Source organism: Piliocolobus tephrosceles, chromosome 14, assembly GCF_002776525.5.
Source record: "Piliocolobus tephrosceles isolate RC106 chromosome 14, ASM277652v3, whole genome shotgun sequence".
Lineage (NCBI taxonomy): Eukaryota > Metazoa > Chordata > Mammalia > Primates > Cercopithecidae > Piliocolobus > Piliocolobus tephrosceles.
Genome location: NC_045447.1, coordinates 8,054,546 through 8,074,563, shown reverse-complemented (window position 1 = coordinate 8,074,563; position 20,018 = coordinate 8,054,546). Strand labels below are relative to the sequence as shown.

The 20,018-nt window shown below is 48.7% G+C and overlaps 1 protein-coding gene across 1 annotated transcript in view; it reads left to right on the top strand.

Moving 5' to 3' along the window:
- Nucleotides 1-13,333: 13,333 nt before the first annotated feature.
- The window catches only part of HMCN2 (hemicentin 2), a 172,740-nt gene continuing 166,055 nt past the window's right edge, over nt 13,334-20,018 (top strand). The window contains exon 1 of the mRNA XM_026457114.1: nt 13,334-13,586. Within this exon, the coding sequence (XP_026312899.1) occupies nt 13,334-13,586 (253 nt within the window). The remainder of the gene's footprint in view (nt 13,587-20,018) is intronic.

Sequence of the window (20,018 nt, the reverse complement as noted above, 5' to 3'; positions counted from 1 at the left end):
AATTCCAGCACTTTGGGAGGTTGAGGCAGGTGGATCACTTGAGTTCAGGAGTTCGAGACCAGCCTGGGCAACACAGTGAGACTCCCCCACTACCCACTCTACAAAAAATAAAAAAAATTAGCTGGGCGTGGTGGTGTGTATGTGGTTCCAGGTACTCAGGAGGCCAAGGTGGGAGAATTGTTTGAGCCCAGGAGTTCAAGGCTGCAGTGAACCTCTTTTTTTTTTATGAGATGGTGTCTCGTTCTGCTGTCCAGGCTGGTATGCAATGGCACAATCTTGGCTCACTGCAACCTCTGCCTCCTGGGTTCAAGTGATTTTCCTGCTTCAGCCTCCTGAGTAGCTGGGATTATAGATGCCCACCACCAGGGCCGGTTAATTTTTTGTATTTTTAGTAGAGACGGGGTTTCTCCATGTTGTCCAGGTTGGCCTCGAACTCCTGACCTCAAGTGATCTGCCTGCCTTGGCCTCCCAAAGTGCTGGCATTACAGACGTGAGCCATCGCGCCTCGCCTGCCGCGAGCCTTGACTGCACCACTGTACTCCAGCTTGGGTGGTGACAGAGGGAGACCTTGTCTCAAAAAAAAAAAAAAAAGAAAGAAACTTACAGATTTGCATAATCACACCACAGAAAGTATGGTGGGACCAGGGGCTCAAAGGATACCCGGCTTCTCTTCCCTCTGCCTTCTTGTCCCTGTTGGCTTCACTCTCTCCTACTGCAGATGACCTCGTCCCTGAGGGTGGGGAACATGGCTGCTGGCCCCAGCACCCCCCTCCGCCCACTGCCCCACCCTTTCCTGTTTTTTTTTTTTTTTTTTTTTTTTTTTTTTTTTTTTTTGAAACGGAGTCTGGCTCTGCCGCCCAGGCTGGAGTGCAGTGGCCGGATCTCAGCTCACTGCAAGCTCCGCCTCCCGGGTTTACGCCATTCTCCTGCCTCAGCCTCCCGAGTAGCTGGGACTACAGGCGCCCGCCACGTCGCCCGGCTAGTTTTTTTTGTATTTTTTTAGTAGAGACGGGGTTTCACCGTGTTAGCCAGGATGGTCTCGATCTCCTGACCTCGTGATCCGCTTTTGAGCTCCACAACCTCAGAGGGAAAGGGATTCTTCCACAGTAGAAACATCCCAGGGAAAGATGTTGATTGGCTCTGTGTGGGTCACATGCCCAACTTTAGGCCAATCACTGTAACTGGAGGGATGAGACACTATGATTGGTTCAGGTTGGGTCACATGACTACTCCGGCAGGGGTTCGTTGGAAGCCACTACTAGAAGGGATGAGACGGTTTTTTTTTTTTTTTTTTTTTTTTTTTTTTAGATAGCGTCTTGTTTTGTCGCCCAGGCTGGAGTGCAGTCTTAACTCCTTGCAGCCTAACTCCCTGCAACCTCGACATCCCGGGCTCAGGCAGTCCTCCCATCTTAGCCTCTGAGTCAGTTGGGACTACAGGCGACCGCTTTTTGTATTTTTTGTAGCAATGGGGTTTTGCCATGCTGCCCAAGCTGGTCTCAAATTTCTGGGCTCAAGTGATCCGCCCGCCTCCACCTCTGAAAGTGCTGAGCTTGCAGGCTTGAGCGACTGCACCTGGGAACTGTGTTCTTCATTGCAGGCAACAGAAGCCAACTTCTGCTGATTTAAGCAGCACTATGAAGTGCTCACAGGTGAGCTACAAAATTCTGCTTGGCGCTACCGAGGCAGAAACAAGCCCTTGAAGGCATCGGAGTCCTAGCCTGATGAATAGAGGCTGTGGCTCGCTCAACTGCCCCTACCACGCCAGGAACTTCTGCTTCTACTGCCACTGAGGGGCCATCAGCTTCTTTGTGTCTCTGGTTTCAAATCCAAAGGCCAGCTCGAGTGTATTTGGTGGGCAGAGATTATGACAAGCCCCTGCCTCAGCTGCAGGAGAAGATGGGAAAGAAAGTAACCGGCATCTTAGCATCTGCAGTAGCAGGCAAGTTCTGCATTCCACTAAGCCTCATAAGCAGGGGCATTCCCAAACTCGACGTTTGGGTGGTTCAAACTCAAGACAAATGTATATGTTGTATGTGTCTGTGTAGCAGCCACTAACCACTTTGTTTTTGATGCTTTTGTTCCTGGGATGTAGGCCTGTTTCTACTAAATGTCAAGTGAGATGTGATTACATCTCCTTTGCTAACGGAGTCCACCCCATAAATCTTGGCCCTTGGCAAGCAGCTCCTCTTCAGGCTAAGAAGGTCATGGCTTGCTGTCTGGTCTGGGAACATTTCTTTCCTTCAGATTTTCCAAATGGCATTTCTTGGGAAGCAGCTCCAGGCACCATTAATTAAACATCTTTAATCTAATTCTTTTTGCCATTCTCTGCTTTCATCAAAGGTCAACTGTCATGGCCCAATAGTTAGGATTGATCTTTTTACTTGACTGACATCATCTTGGTGACACTGTGGATTCCTCAGTGGAGACTTCACAAACCTAAATTGAATTGACAGGTACTTAAAGGAGACGAGTGGGGAGGGGTCCAAGGAGGTAAGAGAACTCTGGCCTGGGCTCGGAATCTATCACTCCCACTGCAAAGGCTGGGCTCAGCCTCACTTAGACGCAGAGGGTGGCCCCAGCCGGCCTCCCCAGGTTCCCTGGTCATTTGAGATCACCTTACTCTGGTTTTCTAGCCACCCTTCCCAGGCAGCCATACTATTTTTTTAATGTGATAATTGTTATCCCAGTGCTTTGGGAGGCTAAGGCAGGAGGATAGTTTGAGACCAGGAGTTCAAAACCAGCCTGGGCAATATAGTGAGATCCCCTCTCTACAATTTTTTTTTTTTTAATTAGCTGAGGCTGGGCGCAGTGGCTCATGCCTGTCATCCCAGCACTTTGGGAGGCTGAGGCGGATGGATCATTTGAGGTCAGGAGTCCAAGACCAGCCTGGCCAACATGGCAAAACCCCATCTCTACTAAAAATACAAAAATTAGCCGGGCATGATGGTGCATGCCTGTAGTTCCAGCTACTTGGGAGGCTGAGGCAGGAGAATCACTTGAGCCTGGGAAATGGAGGCTGCTGTAAGCTGTGATTATGCCACTGCTCTCCAGCCTGGGCGACAGGCTGAAACTCTGTCTCATAAAAACAAAACAAAAAAATTAGCTGACCATGGTGGTGCATGCCTGTAGTCCCAGCTACTCAGGAGATTGAAGTGGGAGGATCACTTGAGCCCAGGAGTTTGAGCCTGCAGTGAACCATGATCGTGCCACTGCACTCCAGCCTGGGTGACAGAGTGAGACCCTGTCTCAAAAAAAAAAAAAAAAAAAAAAAAAGAAATACGCATAACATAAAATTCATCATTGTAATTATTTTAAAGTATACAATTCAGCATCATTGAGTACATTCATGATGTCTTGTGGCCATTACCACTATCTAGTTCCAGAACATTTCATCACCCCAAGGAGAAACCCTGTACCCATTTAGCAGTCACTCCTTATCTCTCCTATCCCCATCCCCTAGCAACCACTAAACTGTTTTCTGTCTTTGTGGAATTGCCTATTCTGGGTTCTTCCAGATTCTATTTATATGATTGTGTATAAATGGAATCACAAATTATGTGGCCTTTTACATCCAGCTTATTTTATTTAGCATAATGTTTTAAAGGTTCACCCATGTTGTAGCAGGGATCAGTACATCATTCCTTTTTGTTGCTGAATCATATTCTGTTGTATGGTTACTACTACATTTTGTTTATCCCTTTGTTCGTTAATGGACATTTGGGTTGTTTCCGCCTTTTGGCTGTCGTGAATAGTGTTGCTATGAACACTGTTGTACACATTTTTGTTTGAACACCTGTTTTCGATGCTTTTGGCTATATACCTAGTGTGGAATTGCTGGGTCGTATAATAATTCCACGATTAATTTTTCTGATGAACCGCCAAACTGTTTTGCGTAGCGACTACACCATCTTTCATTTCCACTGCCCTCTCTCTTGACCTGGCATCTTTAAGTGCTTTGAAATGATTTTTCTTGGCTGTCATGCTTCCCTTCTACTCCCTTGAAGATAGCTTTCAGAATCTTCTGGTTGACAAGAGCTTATCTGTTGAACAGTCCAAGCTAATATGCTGATGGGAAAAGGGAAGGGATGTCTTGTCTGATCCCAGTGCAGTATCACAGGGGCTTCTGGGGCAAATCTCTCCATTTTTGCTGTATAACAAAAAGGAAATTGTGCTAATGATGGAAATGTGGGTGGAGGGGGACCATGGCTGTGACAGGAGGGGTCCGGATTTGGGAGCAGGTCAGGCTGTATGGAAATGCCCGTTTTGGCCAGGCACGGTGGCTCATATCTGTAATCCCAACAATTTGGGAGGCAAAGGCAGGAGGATGCTTGAGCCCAGGAGTACCAGAAAAGCCTGGGCAACATAGTGAGACCCTGATATGGTTTGACTGTGTCCCCACCCAAATCTCATCATGAATCCTAGCTCCCATAATTCCCACGTATTGTGGGAGGGACCCAGTGGGAGGTAATTGAATCATAGGGGTGGTTTACCCCATACTGTTCACATGGTAGTGAATAAGTCTCATGAGATCTGATGGTTTTATTTATTTATCTATCTATTTACTTATTTTTGAGACAGTGTTTCGCTCTGTCATCCAGGCTGAAGTGCAGTGGTGCCATCTCAGCTCACCGCAACCTCTGCCTCCCGGGTTCAAGTGATTCTCCTGCCTCAGCCTCTTGAGTAGCTGGGATTACAGGCATTTGCCACCACGCCTGGCTAATTTTTGTATTTTTAATAGAGATGGGGTTTCACCATGTTGGCCAGGTTGGTCTTGAACTCCCGACCTCAGGTGATCTGCCCACCTCAGCCTCCCAAAGTGTTGGGAATACAGGCGTGAGCCACAGCACCTGGCCAAGATCTCGTGGTTTTATAAATGGGAGTTCTCCTGCACCAAGCTCTCTTTCCTTCCACCATGTAAGACATACCTTTGCTTCTCCTTTGCCTTCCATCATGATTTTGAGGCTTCCCCAGCCATGTGGAACCATTAAATTTCTCTCCTTTATAAATCACCCAGTCTTGGGTATATCTTTATTAGCAGTGTGAGAACGGACTAATACAGACCCTGTCTCAAAAAAAAGAAAAAAAAAAGCTAGGCATGGTGGTGTGTCCCAGCTACTCAGAAGGCTGAGGCAGGAGGATCGCTTAAGTCTAGGAGGTTGAGGCTGCAGCTGCAGTGAGCCATGATCATGCAATTGCACTCCACCCTGGGGACAGAACAAGACCCTGTCTCAAAAAAAAAAAAAAAAAAAAGAAAAGAAGGAAGGGAGGGAGGGAGAAGAAATACCAGCTTTAATGGCCCTGTCCCCAACACAGCAGCTGTCCAATTCTGATAACATTCTTCAAACACCTGGAGAACTTAAATAAAGAGAGAGTGTAAATTAAGGGGAGTTATTAAAGAAACTAAGATACCGTTTATGTATTTTAATTGTACTGCTCAAGCTTGCGAGCTTATAATCCAATGAATGAAAGGGCTTGGAATTTTCTTGTGCTATCCATCCATTCGTACAACACTTACTTATTGAGCTCCTGCTGTGTTCCAGATGCTGTACTTGGGTTCAAGGGTATGAATGGGAATGAGTCAATTGTAGTCTCTGTCCTTTGGAGACACTTTGCCTTGTGGGTCACTTTTGGCACTGTACAATCACAGCCCTTTCCTCAGGGTGCCTCAGCACCTGCCCCAGGGGTTGGATTCCAAAGTCAACACAGGAGAAATCTAGGTACAGAAAAAAGTTTAACAATCCTTAAATTCCACATGAAGGTCAATGTTCATGTATTGTGGGATCTGGTCAGCAGCCCACAATGCAACGGCGCTCTTTCTTTGTTCCCAGGTGGATAGGCAGGTTGAGAAATAATAGACACACACAAGATAGTGAAAGCTTGGTCTGGGAGGTCACCGCCTTCTGGTCCCGCGGTGCCGCCAATGCACTGGATATACCAGCATTTATTATTAAGTTTAGTGGTGGGGGGTAGGTTAGTGAGGGATTGAGGGTAATTTGATTATGAGGTGAGATGGTCACATGGGGATGAAGTAATTCTTTAACATAACATCTATATGCAGAAGTACAGAATACAGAGATAAGAATTTACAATATAGTGTGTGCATCAGTAATTTCTAATGAGCCTTAAAACAGAAACACAGTCTTTCCATAACCTATGATTAGCAAGATATTAATCAGCAGTAACAGTTGCAGCAAAACCTGGTTACAAACAATCCATAGAAACAGGACATGAAGCTAGACAGCCAGTTAGACCAGAAGGGAGTATGCCTTAACCTTGAAGAGGCCTAGAAGAGCCGTGGCAAGATGAGGGCCTTTATAGCCCTATCTTATCCATATGGACAGGCTCCCCTCATGCGTCTGTTTATAGGCTCTCCACAAGGGTCGCATTCCATTCCCAGAGCTATAAACATCTGCTTTTCTGGGATAGGAATCTTGGTGATGTGAAACCTCCCTGACTGCACATCCGTTCATAGGCTCTCTGCAGGGGGAAGCACATCACACGTTGTTGGCTCATTCTGGCAGCTCAACCTGGCATTGTCTTTACACAATCCTGTATGCAATTTTGTATTTACAATAATCAGAAGCATTTCCTCTTTTATTCCGTAGCAATAGTTTCAGGGGGTCTCCCTACATTCATGGTTTTGTGTTTATTACCTGAACATAAATCGTTATGTAAAATTCTACACCATAGGAGGTGAAATGGAGGGAAAAAGAAAAGGACAGGTGTGTCTCAGTGGGAATGCTTTTGGCTGCAAGTAATGGAGAATGCAATGCAGTTAGCTTAACAATGAAGGAAAATGCATCATTGCACATAGCAAGAAAGCCACATGAAGGGCAGCTCTGAAGCTCTTTTCTCTTTCCATGCTGTCCATGGGCTGTGTCCACATGGTTCCAGGATGGCTGCACAGTTCCTCCCTTCCTATGCAGACATCACATCACTAAGTGGAAGAAGAGGGACTCCACTTTCTTTCTTCCTTGTGTCTTTTTTTTTTTTTTTTTTAATTTTCTAGATGCCTTCTAGTTTCCTTTTCCCATGGAGGCCTGTAAATCATCTGCAATTAGTCTTTGTGTCTGGTGTGAGGCAGGGATCCAGGTTCATTGTTTTACTATACAGATATTCAACTCCATTCATTGAAAAAGACTTTCCTTTCCTCCTTGGCACCTTCCTCAAAAATCAACTGGTGGGGCCAGACACGGTGGCTTATGCTTGTAATCACAGCACTTTGGGAGACTGAGGTGGGTGGATCACCTGAGGTCAGGAGTTCAAGACCAGCTTGGCCAACATGGTGAAACCCTGTCTCCACTAAAAATACAAAATTAGTTGGGCATGGTGGCAGGCATCTGTAATCCCAGCTACTCAGGAGTCTGAGGCAGGAGAATCACTTGAACCCTGGAAGCAGAGGTTACAGTGAGCTGCGATCATGCCACTACACTCCAGCCTGGGTAATAGAGTGAGACTCCAACAAAAAAAAAAAAAAAAAAAAAAAAAAAATCAATTGACTGTAGTATTTGGTAGCACAACAGGGTGACTATAGTCAATGATAGCTGTATATTCAAAAATGACTAAAAGTATAATTGGATTGTTTATAACACAAAAAATAAATGCTTGAAGCTTGAGGGGATGGATACTCCATTTTCCGTGATGTGATTATTACATATTGCCTGCATGTATCAAAACATCTCATGTGCCCCATAAATATATACACCTACAATGTACTGACAAAAAAAAAAGTCAATTGGTTATCTGTGTGTAGATCTATTTCTGGACTCTGTCCTGTGCTGTTGACTTATTTGTCTTTCCTCTTGCCTTTGCCATGCTGTCTTAATTACTGTTGCTTTAGAATAAGACTTCAAGACTTCGAGGCAATAGAAGTCCTCTGACCTCGTTCTTTTGTGTCTCTTGGAGACACATGAGTATACATTCTTTCATGGCCCATTGGCCAAATTTGCATCAAATGCCCATTCCCAGCCCAGTCACTGGCAAGGGGAATGGGATTACAGGGTGACCTAGTCCATCAGGGTTTCCTTTGGGGAGGGGAAGGGGTTACCCTTCCTTAAGTCATATGGAGGAAGAATAGTCACCTGAGACAGAAAGCCAGAGGGAAAGCCAGGCTTTCCAGGAAGAAGGTAGGGAAGAATTTAGGGTAGGAAGCCAACAGTATCTGCCAAAATACACAAAACGGTTAAATGGAATTTTTAATTATGAGACAGAGAAAGAGAGAGACAAAGAGGACAGAAGAATAAAAGGAGACAGTAAACTTCAACCCACTGTGGATATTCTTGCAAGCCACTGATGACAATGATAAAGGTGACAAAATGGCCATAAATGACAACAAGGCTTAGTTTACTGCCCCAACAGTGAGGAACGACCCTTGCCAATAAGGCGAGCTCCTTTTCCCCTGACTTCAGCATCAGGGGCTCAGTAGGGCATGAGCCCTGTCCAGGGGACACTGGGCTAGGCCTGGGTGGTGGGGAGCGAGTCTCAGAGCGCTTGGCCCTGGTTTAGCTTTTACTTGTTTGTTCTTGAAACGGGATGGGCAACAGTTTGTGCATCTCTTGAACTGCCTAAATATTTCTTGGGATGGTCTCAAACCATTCCTTACGGTCCATGTGACTTGGAGGCTGGTCCATAGAGGGGCTGGATTCAGCAGTAAATCATCTAGTGCTGGCTGCCTGGAGCACTCGGCGCAGGCTTGCAGATTCTAACTTCTTGGCTCCTGCAGCCCATCCTCGGTAGCTTCACCTTCCCAGTTGTTTGTCAGTTCCTCCGACTTCCTGCTAGCCTTGTTTTCCAGGCCCCTACTTAATTCTTTAATTTTTCCTAGGGGAACGAAACAAGGATTTGAAACTTTTTAATTCTCAGGCCCTGGGAGGGCAGAACCTCTGCTTTATTCCCGGGGTTATTTCTCTGCCTCCTCTTTTTGCCCAGGCCTTCTGGTGACATATGAGTAGGCTGTGACTTTCCAGCCTTTCAAAGGTGCTTAATGTCTGAAGCTTGAGTCTGAGTCCAGCATGGGGAATTGCTTGAGAGGACTAAGAGTGTCTGAGGAAGACACCAAGCTCCTGGTTAGTTCTAGAAGAAGTTCTGCTTGCTGGGATTCCTGAACAAATCATTGCCCCATGTTTCTGGGGCAGCATGGAATGGTGGGGTGGGTCACAGGATTTGTGGGAAGGCACACGCCAACACACAACCCACCCCAGACATAGGACTTCACCTCTCAGAGCCTCAATTGTCTCATCTGTTCCATGAAGAGGAGATGTTGACATTAGAGGTTGTAGAGGGAGTGCATGAGGAGGGGGTTAGTACGGGGTCTGGCCTTCCTTGAGGCTCTGGCCAATCCTCTCCACCCTTAGTATTTTTACTCTCTCAGAAGAACAGAGAAGATTCTCCGAGGATGAGGGCTGGGGTGAGACGAAGTGAGTGGGGGATGTTAGAATTGCAGATTTATTTATTTTTATTCTTTGAGACAGAGTCTCGCTTTGTCACCCAGGCTGGAGTACAGTGGTGCAATCTTGGCTCACTGCAACCTCTGTCTTCCAGGTTCAAGCAATTCTTCTGCCTCAGCCTCCCAAGAAGCTGGGATTATAGACACCTGCCACCGTTTTTGCATTTTTAGTAGAGACGGAGTTTCACCATTTGGCCAGGCTGGACTCGAACTCCTGACCTCAGGTCATCCGCCCACCTCAGCCTCCCAAAGTGCTGGGATTACAGGCATGAGTCACCATGCCCAGCCTAGAATCACAGATTTAATGCGGTCAAGACTAGAAGGCATTTAGGGAGCAGGGAATAGGGAAGAGTAAGGAAGGGCAATTGGTAGGGAGGAGTCATTTTGCGTGCACTGGCCATGTATTCAGAGTCCAGGGTTTTGATGTGGCCCCTCTGCACATGGATCCCCAGTGCAGACACAGTGCACAGACCTGGGTTCATGAGCCAGGGCTGAACTCGGCAGGCTGAGCAATACCCATGCCTGTTTCCTTTAAGTGGATGGCCCACAGCATATGTTTGCTCTCTATAGCTGTCTACAACAAATGTGCTATGTTAGGAAACAACTCCACTGAGACCGCATCTTCTGGCAATAGAGGAAAAGTGTGGGGTTCCCAGGCAGCCTGCAGTCAAGTCAAGGTGGTAGGATGGAAATTGATTGATGAGGTGCAGTTGTGTTTTCTCTGGGCCTGCTGCACTGCAGCCTTGCTCACTTTTGTTATGTGACCATGTTTACATTCTTGGGAAGGCCTGGGCACTCAGGGGATGGTGCTTGGGGCAGCACATCCAGCCATCCCGGATGGGCACTGGGGTCAGGTCAGACATTAGTCTTTGATGGAGCTACGACAGACAGACGACAGGCGCCTGCTCAAGCCTCTCTTCCCTGGCAGTTGGGGGAAGCAGTGCCAAGATGATCCTAAACTTCCCCTCGCATCCTTCCTCTGTCTCTGAGGGACCAGGGTGGTGGTTCCAGAGTGATAAGGCTGCAAGAAACATCAGAGGTTATCTTGTTAGCTCCCTTCCATCTCAAAATCATTTTATGAATGAAGAGACCAAGCTCCCAGGAGGGGAGGGCCTTGCTCCAGGTAGCCAGGCTGCTTCAGGACCCAAATCCATGATTCCTTTTGCTCCTGGTGACCAACTTGGGGAGAGCCATCTTGCTTTTTGTCTTTGGGGCCAGCTCTGCCCTTACATCCTTGATGAGTAGATTTTGTGGCTTCCTGGCACCTGCAAGGTCCACCCTCTGAACTCTATGCTGTGACCTCTCTGAAATGCACGTCAAATCAGGTGGCTTCCTGGCCTGCATTCTTCAATAGCTCCCCAGTGTCCTCAGAAAAACCCCAAGTGCATTCTGAAGATAACAGAGGTCCTTTGTGACCTGGTCTTTGTTCTCAGCTCGACATCCCCTGACTGGTTACGCAGGGCTACCTGTCGGCGGGTGTTTCAGATCTCCCTGCCTTCGCACATGCTCTTCCTGCTCCTCAAATACCCTTCCCTGCTTGTTCCTTAAGACTTCTCAGGCTCATTCTGTGGCCTTCTCTGACCTCTTAGGCTCAGCCACTCCTTCCTCTGAGCTCCCACAGTGCTTGGTAATTCTTCTATTAGCACTTATCTCATTGACTTAGAATTATTTGTTTACATGTCTCTTCGCCCCAGGGTGGGAAGCTCGTCTTCTCTATCTTCATCCCCCCATCCCCCGCTGCTGCTCTCACTGCCTAGCAGAGTGCCTGACCGCAGCTTGGGCTCAGCAAAATGCTTGTGGTGTGAACGACTGAAGGACCTTTGTCCCCAAATGTTCCCTGCACTGTGCCTGAAATGTCACCATTTGTGAGTCCTGCCTGGTTCCTGGCTCCTGTTGGCTTTTGCCTTCCCACAGCTGGGGCCTCTCTTCTCTCTCCAACAGCTGGCCCAGCCCTGCCCTGACTCTGGGGGTAATCACAGACTTAGCCCAGGGAGATTTAAAGAGCCAGCATTAAGAAGTGCAGGTGACTCAACTTCCTGTGAACTTGGTTGCAAGTTCCACTCCCTTGCTGGGTCTGGGCACCTGGCTGCAGTATATTCCACGAGACTGGTAGCTCTGTAGGAGACCATTTCCCTAGGACCCCAGCTCTGGGCTAGAATGGAGTCCTTGGGGATGTCCCACTGTGGCCAACGCCCAGCTGCCAAGCTTCTCTGATGCCTGCTGGCCCATTCAGGTGGCAAACCTTCCTTGGGCACCTACCATGGCCAGGTGCAGGAGCTCTGCCATAGAACTCACAGCCAGAGTGGAAGGGGCAGGTCCACAGACATGACGTGGGCCATATGGTGTGGTCAGAGCCAGGACAGGGCTCAGAGAAATGTGGGTTGCAGGGCAAGGGTTCAGAAGCAGCCTCAGAGGTGGGGTCTGAGCTGAGACCGAAGGGGGAAGGAGAAGCATAGGGTGGGGGGCTTCCTGGCTGAGAACTCTGCAGGGACGGGGGCTCAAGAAAGCCCCTCCACCCCCCACCATCACTCACAGACCCAGAGCCCTCAGCCATGTCTCTGGGTGCATGGTGTTCTCGGAGGAGGGATTGAGGGGTTAGCTACCTTCTCGCACATAACTCAAAACCAGGCATATCCACAAAAGCTGCTGTTTGTTTATTCAGGTAACATTAGTGACTCCCCACCATGTGCTTGGATCTGGGCTGGGAACTGGGGGCTCATCCAGTGTAGACCAAGGCTTAGCCCTGCCCTCAAGTGTCTCGGAGGCCAGCGGGGAGAGAGGCCTAGAAACAGGTCCTGAGAGCACAGCCTGAGATAAGCAGCCGTGCCTGAGCCCATCTGGATCTGCCGCGGAACAGGAGGCTGAACCCAGCCCCAGGCAGAACCCAGTCCCAGACAGCACCTCAGGTGAGAGCCAGCGTCCCCACATGCAGCCCATGGGGCCGGGGAGGTGGATAGGCAGAAGGGTAGCCCTCGTCATCTGGAGTCACCAGGTGACCATGTGACAATGTCTTTTAACACAAGGGAGGCAGCAGAGCCCTGGGCCTTTGGAGTCTTTCTAGATCTGGCCTCTGATGTTGTCTTCATTGTTTGAGAACTGAGTGACCTGGGGCAAATGCCTTCACCTCTCTGAGCCTCAGTTTGCTGCTCTGTAAAATGGGTTTAGGGTTAGTATTTCATTCTAGGAAGCCAGTCTTCAAGCAAATAACTGAAAATGATTAGAACATGGTTAACAACAAGACTTCTTGTTGATTATAATAATAGTAGTGCTTGCAATAACCGGGAAGCACAGAGCCCACCCAGCAGAAGGAAAAGGCATGGCGGAGTTTGTGTGTGTGTTGGTGGGTGGGGGTGTCGGGGAGTGGTCGCAGCACTGGGTGGAGGGAGCTGCAGAAGCCAGGGTCCGCTGTGGCCAGGCAGGGATGGGGGGAGTTGGGGTTTGAGGGAGACTGGGGCCGTTGCGCCTACCCCTCCCTCTCTCCCGCCCCCGCAGCGCGGCGCGCCATCGGCTGGAGGCGCAGGTGTCCACTGCATCCTGCGCGTCCCCATCCCTCGCTGCCCTGGCCGGGGCCCCAGCTCCCTTCTGCCTTCCGCCCCGCGTCCTCCCCTAACCTCGGATCTGGACGGGCAAACAGAACAGTGGGGCTGGGAAAGTTTGAGTCACGGTGGGGGGAGCGGAGGAGGCGGGCCCGTGACCCTGAACGGGGTGGGCTCTAGGACCCGCTTCTGGCGCCCAGCAGGGGGACCCGCCGCGCGCCCCTATCCCTTGCGCACTGGCTGCGGCCCGACGGAGCAAGGCACTGCCTGCAGCCGCTGTGTGCACCGGGTCGGCCAGCTCGCTCCGACCTGCGCCTCCACCGCAGCACCCGCAGCCAGAGCCGCGCTCAGCATGATGCCCGGGGCGCCGCTCCTGCGGCTGCTGACCGTGGTCTCTGCGGCAGCGGCGGTGGCCGGAGCGCCCGGGACGGTAATGCCCCCCACCACGGGGGACGCCACCCTGGCCTTCGTTTTCGACGTCACTGGCTCCATGTGGGACGACCTGATGCAGGTGATAGACGGCGCCTCGCGCATTCTGGAACGCAGTCTAAGCCGCCGCAGCCAGGCCATTGCCAACTACGCGCTGGTGCCCTTCCATGACCCAGGTAGCGCCCCCACACCCCCGCCTGCCGGGCGCCCCCTTTGCGGTGCGCTCACCTGCCCGACCCCCTCAGTTGGCCCCGAACACACCACAGCTTGGCGGGCGCACCTTCTCTGCATATCCGCGCTGCGGGGACCCCGGGCACCTGGGCAGTCCTTGAGGCTGTCCTTTTCCTCCCTCCCCCGGGAGCATTCCCTCGCTCAAGGAACCTGCTCTCCCTGCTCTCCCGCGCCGTTGTGAGACTTCAGCAAGTGATCTCACCTTCCAGCGCCTTACCGGCCCCACCTGTGAAATGGTGAGGACGGCCTCCCAGACTTGCTGAGATGTTGAAATGAGGCAGTCCTCTCGAGGACTTGGGACGCCACGAGCCTTTGCAGGGTTCTTCCTTTGGCCAATTCTTAGAATTCGCTCCCAGCATAGGTTTGGAGACCTGAACAGCACCCAGAGGCAGGCCTTGGGACGAAATGGGGTCCACCACGGACCCTGCAGTGGGGAGTGAACTCACTCTTTGCTGGTCTTGTCCCCCTCACCTGTCTTCCCTAGGGAAAGAGCAGCGCCTCTCGTGTGCTGGCTGTGGCCTCCACCTGCTGTATTCTCACAGCTGAGTTCCGCCCTAACTTCTTCTTCCCTGCATGCTGCACCTCTGCTTCCCCTTTAACCCCCTTCCTTGCAGCTCAGTGTTAGGGGCGCCTTTTAAAGGGTCCCTGGGCGCTCCACTGTAGAGAGTCCCAGGGAGAGCGGTTGCTGAGTGAGCTGTAGGTTCCCAGTCGAGGAGCAGGACTGCTTTCCACACTCCTTTTTTTTTTTTTTTTTTTTTTGAGACAAGGTCTGGCCCTGTCACCAGGCTGGAGTGCAGTGCTGTCATCACGGCTCCCTGCAGCCTCAAACTCCTGGGCTCAGGCGATCCTCCCACCTCAGCCTCCCAAGTAACTGGGACTACAAGCATACACCACCATGCCTGGCTGATTTTTAAAATGTTTTGTAGACATGGAGTCTCTCTGTATTGCCCAGGCTAGTCTCAAACTCCAGGCCTCAGTGATCCGCCCACTTAGGCCTCCCAAAGTGTTGGGATTACAGGTATGAGCCACTGCACCCAGCTTCCCCAGCGTTTTTTAATGGAAAATTTGAAACTTACAGTAAAATGGGGAGAAACGTACATGGAACCGTCTACGCCCACCACTGAGAGCCTCTGAGTCATATTTTGCTTTATCACATCTATCATTCACCCCTCTGTCAAGGATAACTTTATAAAGCAAACACACACACACACACACAGAGATTCCTTGCAAAATTGTACTGCAGAGTGTTCTTGTACTGAGGAAATAGACAGTGGCCATTGGCTGTATGAGCTAACAAGTCCTTTCAGAAGGATTTGCATTTATGAATCACAATGCCATCACAGGTTCTTAAAAAATGGACAAAACGGTGAGAAGACAGTTCTCTACATAGGCTTCAGGCTGAGTTTGTGGTCTAGGGGCTTGGAGGCCCCTCTGCTTCCAGGAGTTCTGGGTACCACAGGGTTCTGCAGCTCAAAGCTCGGAAACCAGGACTCTAAACAAAGATTTCTAGGAACATCAGATGGACAGCTTCCACCTTGGAGTCAGGGGGCAACCAAACTGGGGGGCTGTGAGGAGGTGGGCTGTGAAGTGTGTTCTGGCACTTGAACTGGAACACAGGTCACCATCTATCTCCCCAACTCCCTCACCCACTTTCTGAATTGTTCTGGGGCTTCCGAAGACATCACACTGAAGGAGCTTAGAGATCGTCGAATCTACCCCTTTATCTTACAGTTGGAGAAACTGAGGCACAGGACACTGATGAGACTTCCCCAAGGCCCACCTGCCAGGGTGGCATCATTCCTGAATCATAACCCACATTTGTCTCTGAAATATGTGGCTCCAGTGGCCCGGCAGGATAGCAGCCTTTCGGAGCCACATGTCATGTCCTGAAGCCCAGACCAGGGTTCCTGAGGCTGTCCTCACCGCCCCATCTGTGGCCACGAGCCTCAGGAAGCCCCCCTCCCACTCCTGCCCTTCCCTCTCCTCTCTGGGCACTGAGCTGGCATGCAGTTCTCCAGCCTTCACCAGGCTCAGCCCCCTTACTCCATCCTCTATGAAACGAAAAACCAGTACTCTATCCTGGTTCCCCAAATTAGCTTCCGAGTGACACCCCCAGGTTCAGACATCAGGGAGACTTCAGCATCATGAAGCCCTTGATCTGTGTAGAGCGCAGGGAGGCTCACAGTGTGAAGGGGGCAGGGTTCATTCCTCGGGCTGGTAGCCCTCCGGGACAGGCCAGGTGGGGAATAGAAAGTGACATGTGGTGGCTCAGGTGCCAACTCCCGGCCATGGGCCAGTAAGCAAGGAAGGGGACTAAGGAAAGACCCCCCCTGAGGAGGCAGCCTGTGAGTAGGGCTTGAAGAGCATCAGTGAATGTTTACTGGGTTTTGGCTGTTTGCCTGGCAGATGCCAGGTGCTGGGGACACAGCAGGAACAGAGGACTTCCTGGGGTGTGTGGAGCTGGCTGGGTAAGGACTGGGGGATGGACAGGAGGGCTGATGTGGAGGGACAGGTGTGTGTGGGAGCTGGGTGTGCATGGGAGGAGTGGAGCGGGAGAGTGAGGAGGGGCAAGATTGGACGCAGCCATGACTGCAGGGCTGATTGATGCCTTGGCGGACTTGGATTTCCTTTTCTTTCTATGGGCTGTGAACAGCCACCGAGGGCTTCTGAGCAGCGTTTGGAGCTGTGATTTAGGCCTGGCTGTGCCTTTTGAATCAGCAAATAGAATCCCCTTTGGTGGAAGAGGAGCTTGAGAAATAGGGGTTGTAGCTGTTTGTTCCAGCTCCCAGAGCTGCACACTGGGAGGGTTTTCTTAAAGGAAGCCCCTCTCCTAATCCCCAAGAGGCGGGTGCAGGGCAAATAGCAGTAGTTCTGGACTGTTTGTGCTTGGAGACAAACTAAGATCTGTGCTTCAGAAATTTTACAGTTTCTAAATTAAAAAGTTGTATGTTCCCAGAGTAGAAAAGTTAGAAATTTTGCTAATCGTTTCAAAAGAACCCTGGTTCCTTTTTTTTTTCTTTTTCTTTTTTGGAAAATAGTAGTAGAAACCAAGATCAAGTGCTGAAATTTAGGTTGTTTTCAATTTTTCTATATTAAAATGTTACTAAAAAACTCTCTTGTTAAAATCTTTGTCTGCATCTTTGATTGGTTTTTATGTAGGCTTCAGTTCCTCGAAGTGGAATGCCTAGCCATTTTTAACACAGCGAGTCGGGAGACGACTCTTCAAGTGGTTTTCCAGAATGTTTCAGGAGATTGAACTTCCACCAGAACCGTTTCAGGGGCCTGTTTCAGCGCAGTCACCCCCAACACTGGAAATTAATATAAAAACATTTCTTTTCTAATTAAAAAATGGAAAATGATATCTTCTTGTTTCAATTGCCAGTGAGGTTCAATATGTCTTTCAAGCGTTCACTAGATAATTTTGGTGTGAATTTCTTGTTTTGTAAACTGTCAGTTTCTTTGCAAATTTTTTCACTGGAAGTTTTAGTGGTTTTATTTTTAGTTGGGATGAGGACTTTATGTTGATGATGTTATTTTGTTTTGTTTTGTTTTTTGAGATGGAGTCTCGCTCTGTTGCCCAGGCTGGAGTGCAGTGGCATGATCTCCACTCACTGCAACCTCCACCTCCCAGGTTCAAGCGATTCTCCTGCCTCAGCCTCCTGAGTAGCTGAGACTACAGATGCACTCCACCATGTCCGGCTAATTTTTATATTTTTAGTAGAGACGGGGTTTTACCATGTTGGCAAGGCTGGTCTTAAACTCCTGACTTCAAGTGATCCACCCATCTTGGCCTCCCAAAGTGCTGGGATTACAGGCATGAGCTACCATGCCTGGCCTTAACTGTTTTTTTTTTTTTAAGTGTGCTTAGTATTTTTCCTGGTTGCTTGTCTTTTAGTATTTGTAATTCTTGATGTTTTAAAGTTTTAAATGTTTATATAGAGAAATCTATTGTTTTTCTTTTTTTCTTTGTGATTTCTTCACGTAGGTGCTTATAAAGGTTTTTTTGTTTTTTTGTTTTTTGTTTTTTTGCCTATCACACAACCAATTAGGTAGATTTTCTAGGGTTTGTGTATGTGTGTGTTTTGTTTTATTTTCCTCTCTTCACATTTAATTCTTTAACTTGAAATTTTAAAAATTGGTAGGCTGGGCTCAGTGGCTCACACTTGTAATTCCAGTACTTTGGGAGGCTGAGGTGTGAGAATTGCTTGAGCCCAGGAGTTCAAGTTTGCAGGGAGCTATGACTGTGCCACTGCCCTCCAGCCTGGGCAATAAAGCAAGACCCTGTCTCAAAAAGAAAACAACAACAACAAAAAGAAAAACAGAAAATCTCAATAAAGTGTGGACTTGGGTTAATAATTATGTATCATTATTTATTTATTAGTTGTGAAAAATGTAGCGTAGTAATGTAAGATGTTAATAACATCAGCCTCCTGAGTAGCTGGGACTACAGGTGCACACCACCACACCTAGCTAATTTTTTGTAGAGATGGGATCTTGCTGTGTTGCCTAGGCCAGTGTCAAACTCCCGGCTTCAAGTGGTCTTCCTGCCTCTGCCTCCCAAAGCAGGGGAATTACATACATGAACCACGGCCCCCAGCCTTTCTCAGTTTTTCTTTAATGCCCTTTTTCTGCCCCAAGATCCCATCCAGGATACACTAATTGTTGTGTCTTCTTCGGCTCCTCAGGTTGTGAGTTTCTCAGGCTTACTTTCGTTTTGGTGAAATTGATAGTTTTGAGGAATACTGGTCAGCTATTTTCCCTCAATCATTATTTGTCTAATGTTTTTCTCAAGCTAGACAGGGTCATGTTTCGGGAGGAAGACCTAGCGTTAAAATACCATTGTCATCATCTCATATCAAGAACACACGTTATCACAGTGATGGAACACTGTTGATGTTAAGCTTGATTGCCTGACTCGGGTAGTAGTTTTCAGGTTTCTCCACTGTGGAGTTACTCTTTTTCCCCTCTCTCTTTCCATACTGTGCTCCCTGGAAGAGAGTCAGTCACTGTGTGCAGCCCACATTTAAAAAGCGGGGAGCTACGATCCACGTCCTTGGCGGGGGAGTATCTATCTACATGGATTATTTGGAATTATTCTGCATGAGAATTGTCTCTTCTGCTGCATTAATTAATTAATTCAGTCACTTATCTACATCAGCATAGAATCATGGCTAGCTATTTTATACTTTGTGTTATGATCCTAAACCACTTTATTTTGCTCCTCAGATGTTTCTGGCTGTGGTCATCGGGAGCTCGTTCAGTTGGTTTCTGTGTCCCTTGGATACCCCTCATGTTGTGTACGTGTTTCTTTTCTTTTTTTTCCACATTCCTACTTTCTGGCACTGGTAGAGGCTCCAGGCTCATCTTGTGTATTTCCTGCCTCAGTCCTTGAATTCACTGTTTCTCCAAGGAGCCCTGGTTCCTGTGATTGGAAACCAGGATATCTGTGCTAAGTGTGTTTGTTGGTACTGAGGTGCCATTACTTCTAAAACCTCCCTTAGCTGACAGGGTAAGGAGATGTATGTTTTATTTTTATTTTTATTTTTATTTTTAAGGCGGAGTCTCGCTCTGTCGCCGGGACTGGAGTGCAGTGGCCGGATCTCAGTTCACTGCAAGCTCCGCCTCCCGGGTTTACGCCATTCTCCTGCCTCAGCCTCCCGAGTAGCTGGGACTACAGGCGCCCGCCACCTCGCCCGGCTAGTTTTTGTATTTTTAGTAGAGACGGGGTTTCACCGTGTTAGCCAGGATGGTCTCGATCTTCTGACCTCGGGATCCGCCCGTCTCGGCCTCCCAAAGTGCTGAGATTACAGGCTTGAGCCACTGCACCAGGCAGGAGATGTATGTTGTATACACATAACCTGTCTATGTACTTGTATCTATAAATAGTTTTCTGTGTAAATCATCTGTGTCTATATTAAGCTAAACATGAGTTCATGCTGAAAGCTTCAACTCTAATTTGTATTTGTTATTGGATTAGATGTATTAGGTATATGGATAGTCAAACCTCTTCCTGTGCCTTATCTGTAACCTCCATGTCTAACAGTGACAAACCTGCCTCCTGCTGTCCACCATCCCTTTACTTTACTGTTTAGTTCCAGTATACATTTATAGTGGCTTCAAAATTGTTGAGGAGGACCCCCATGGGAACAGCTTTATTTATTTATTTATTTTTGAGACGGAGTCTCGCTCTGTCACCCAGGCTGGAGTGCAGTGGCCGGATCTTAGCTCACTGCAAGCTCCGCCTCCCAGGTTGACGCCATTCTCCTGCCTCAGCCTCCCGAGTAGCTGGGACTACAGGCGCCCACCACCTCATCCAGCTAGTTTTTTGTATTTTTTTTTTTTTAGTAGAGACGGGGTTTCACCATGTTAGCCAAGAT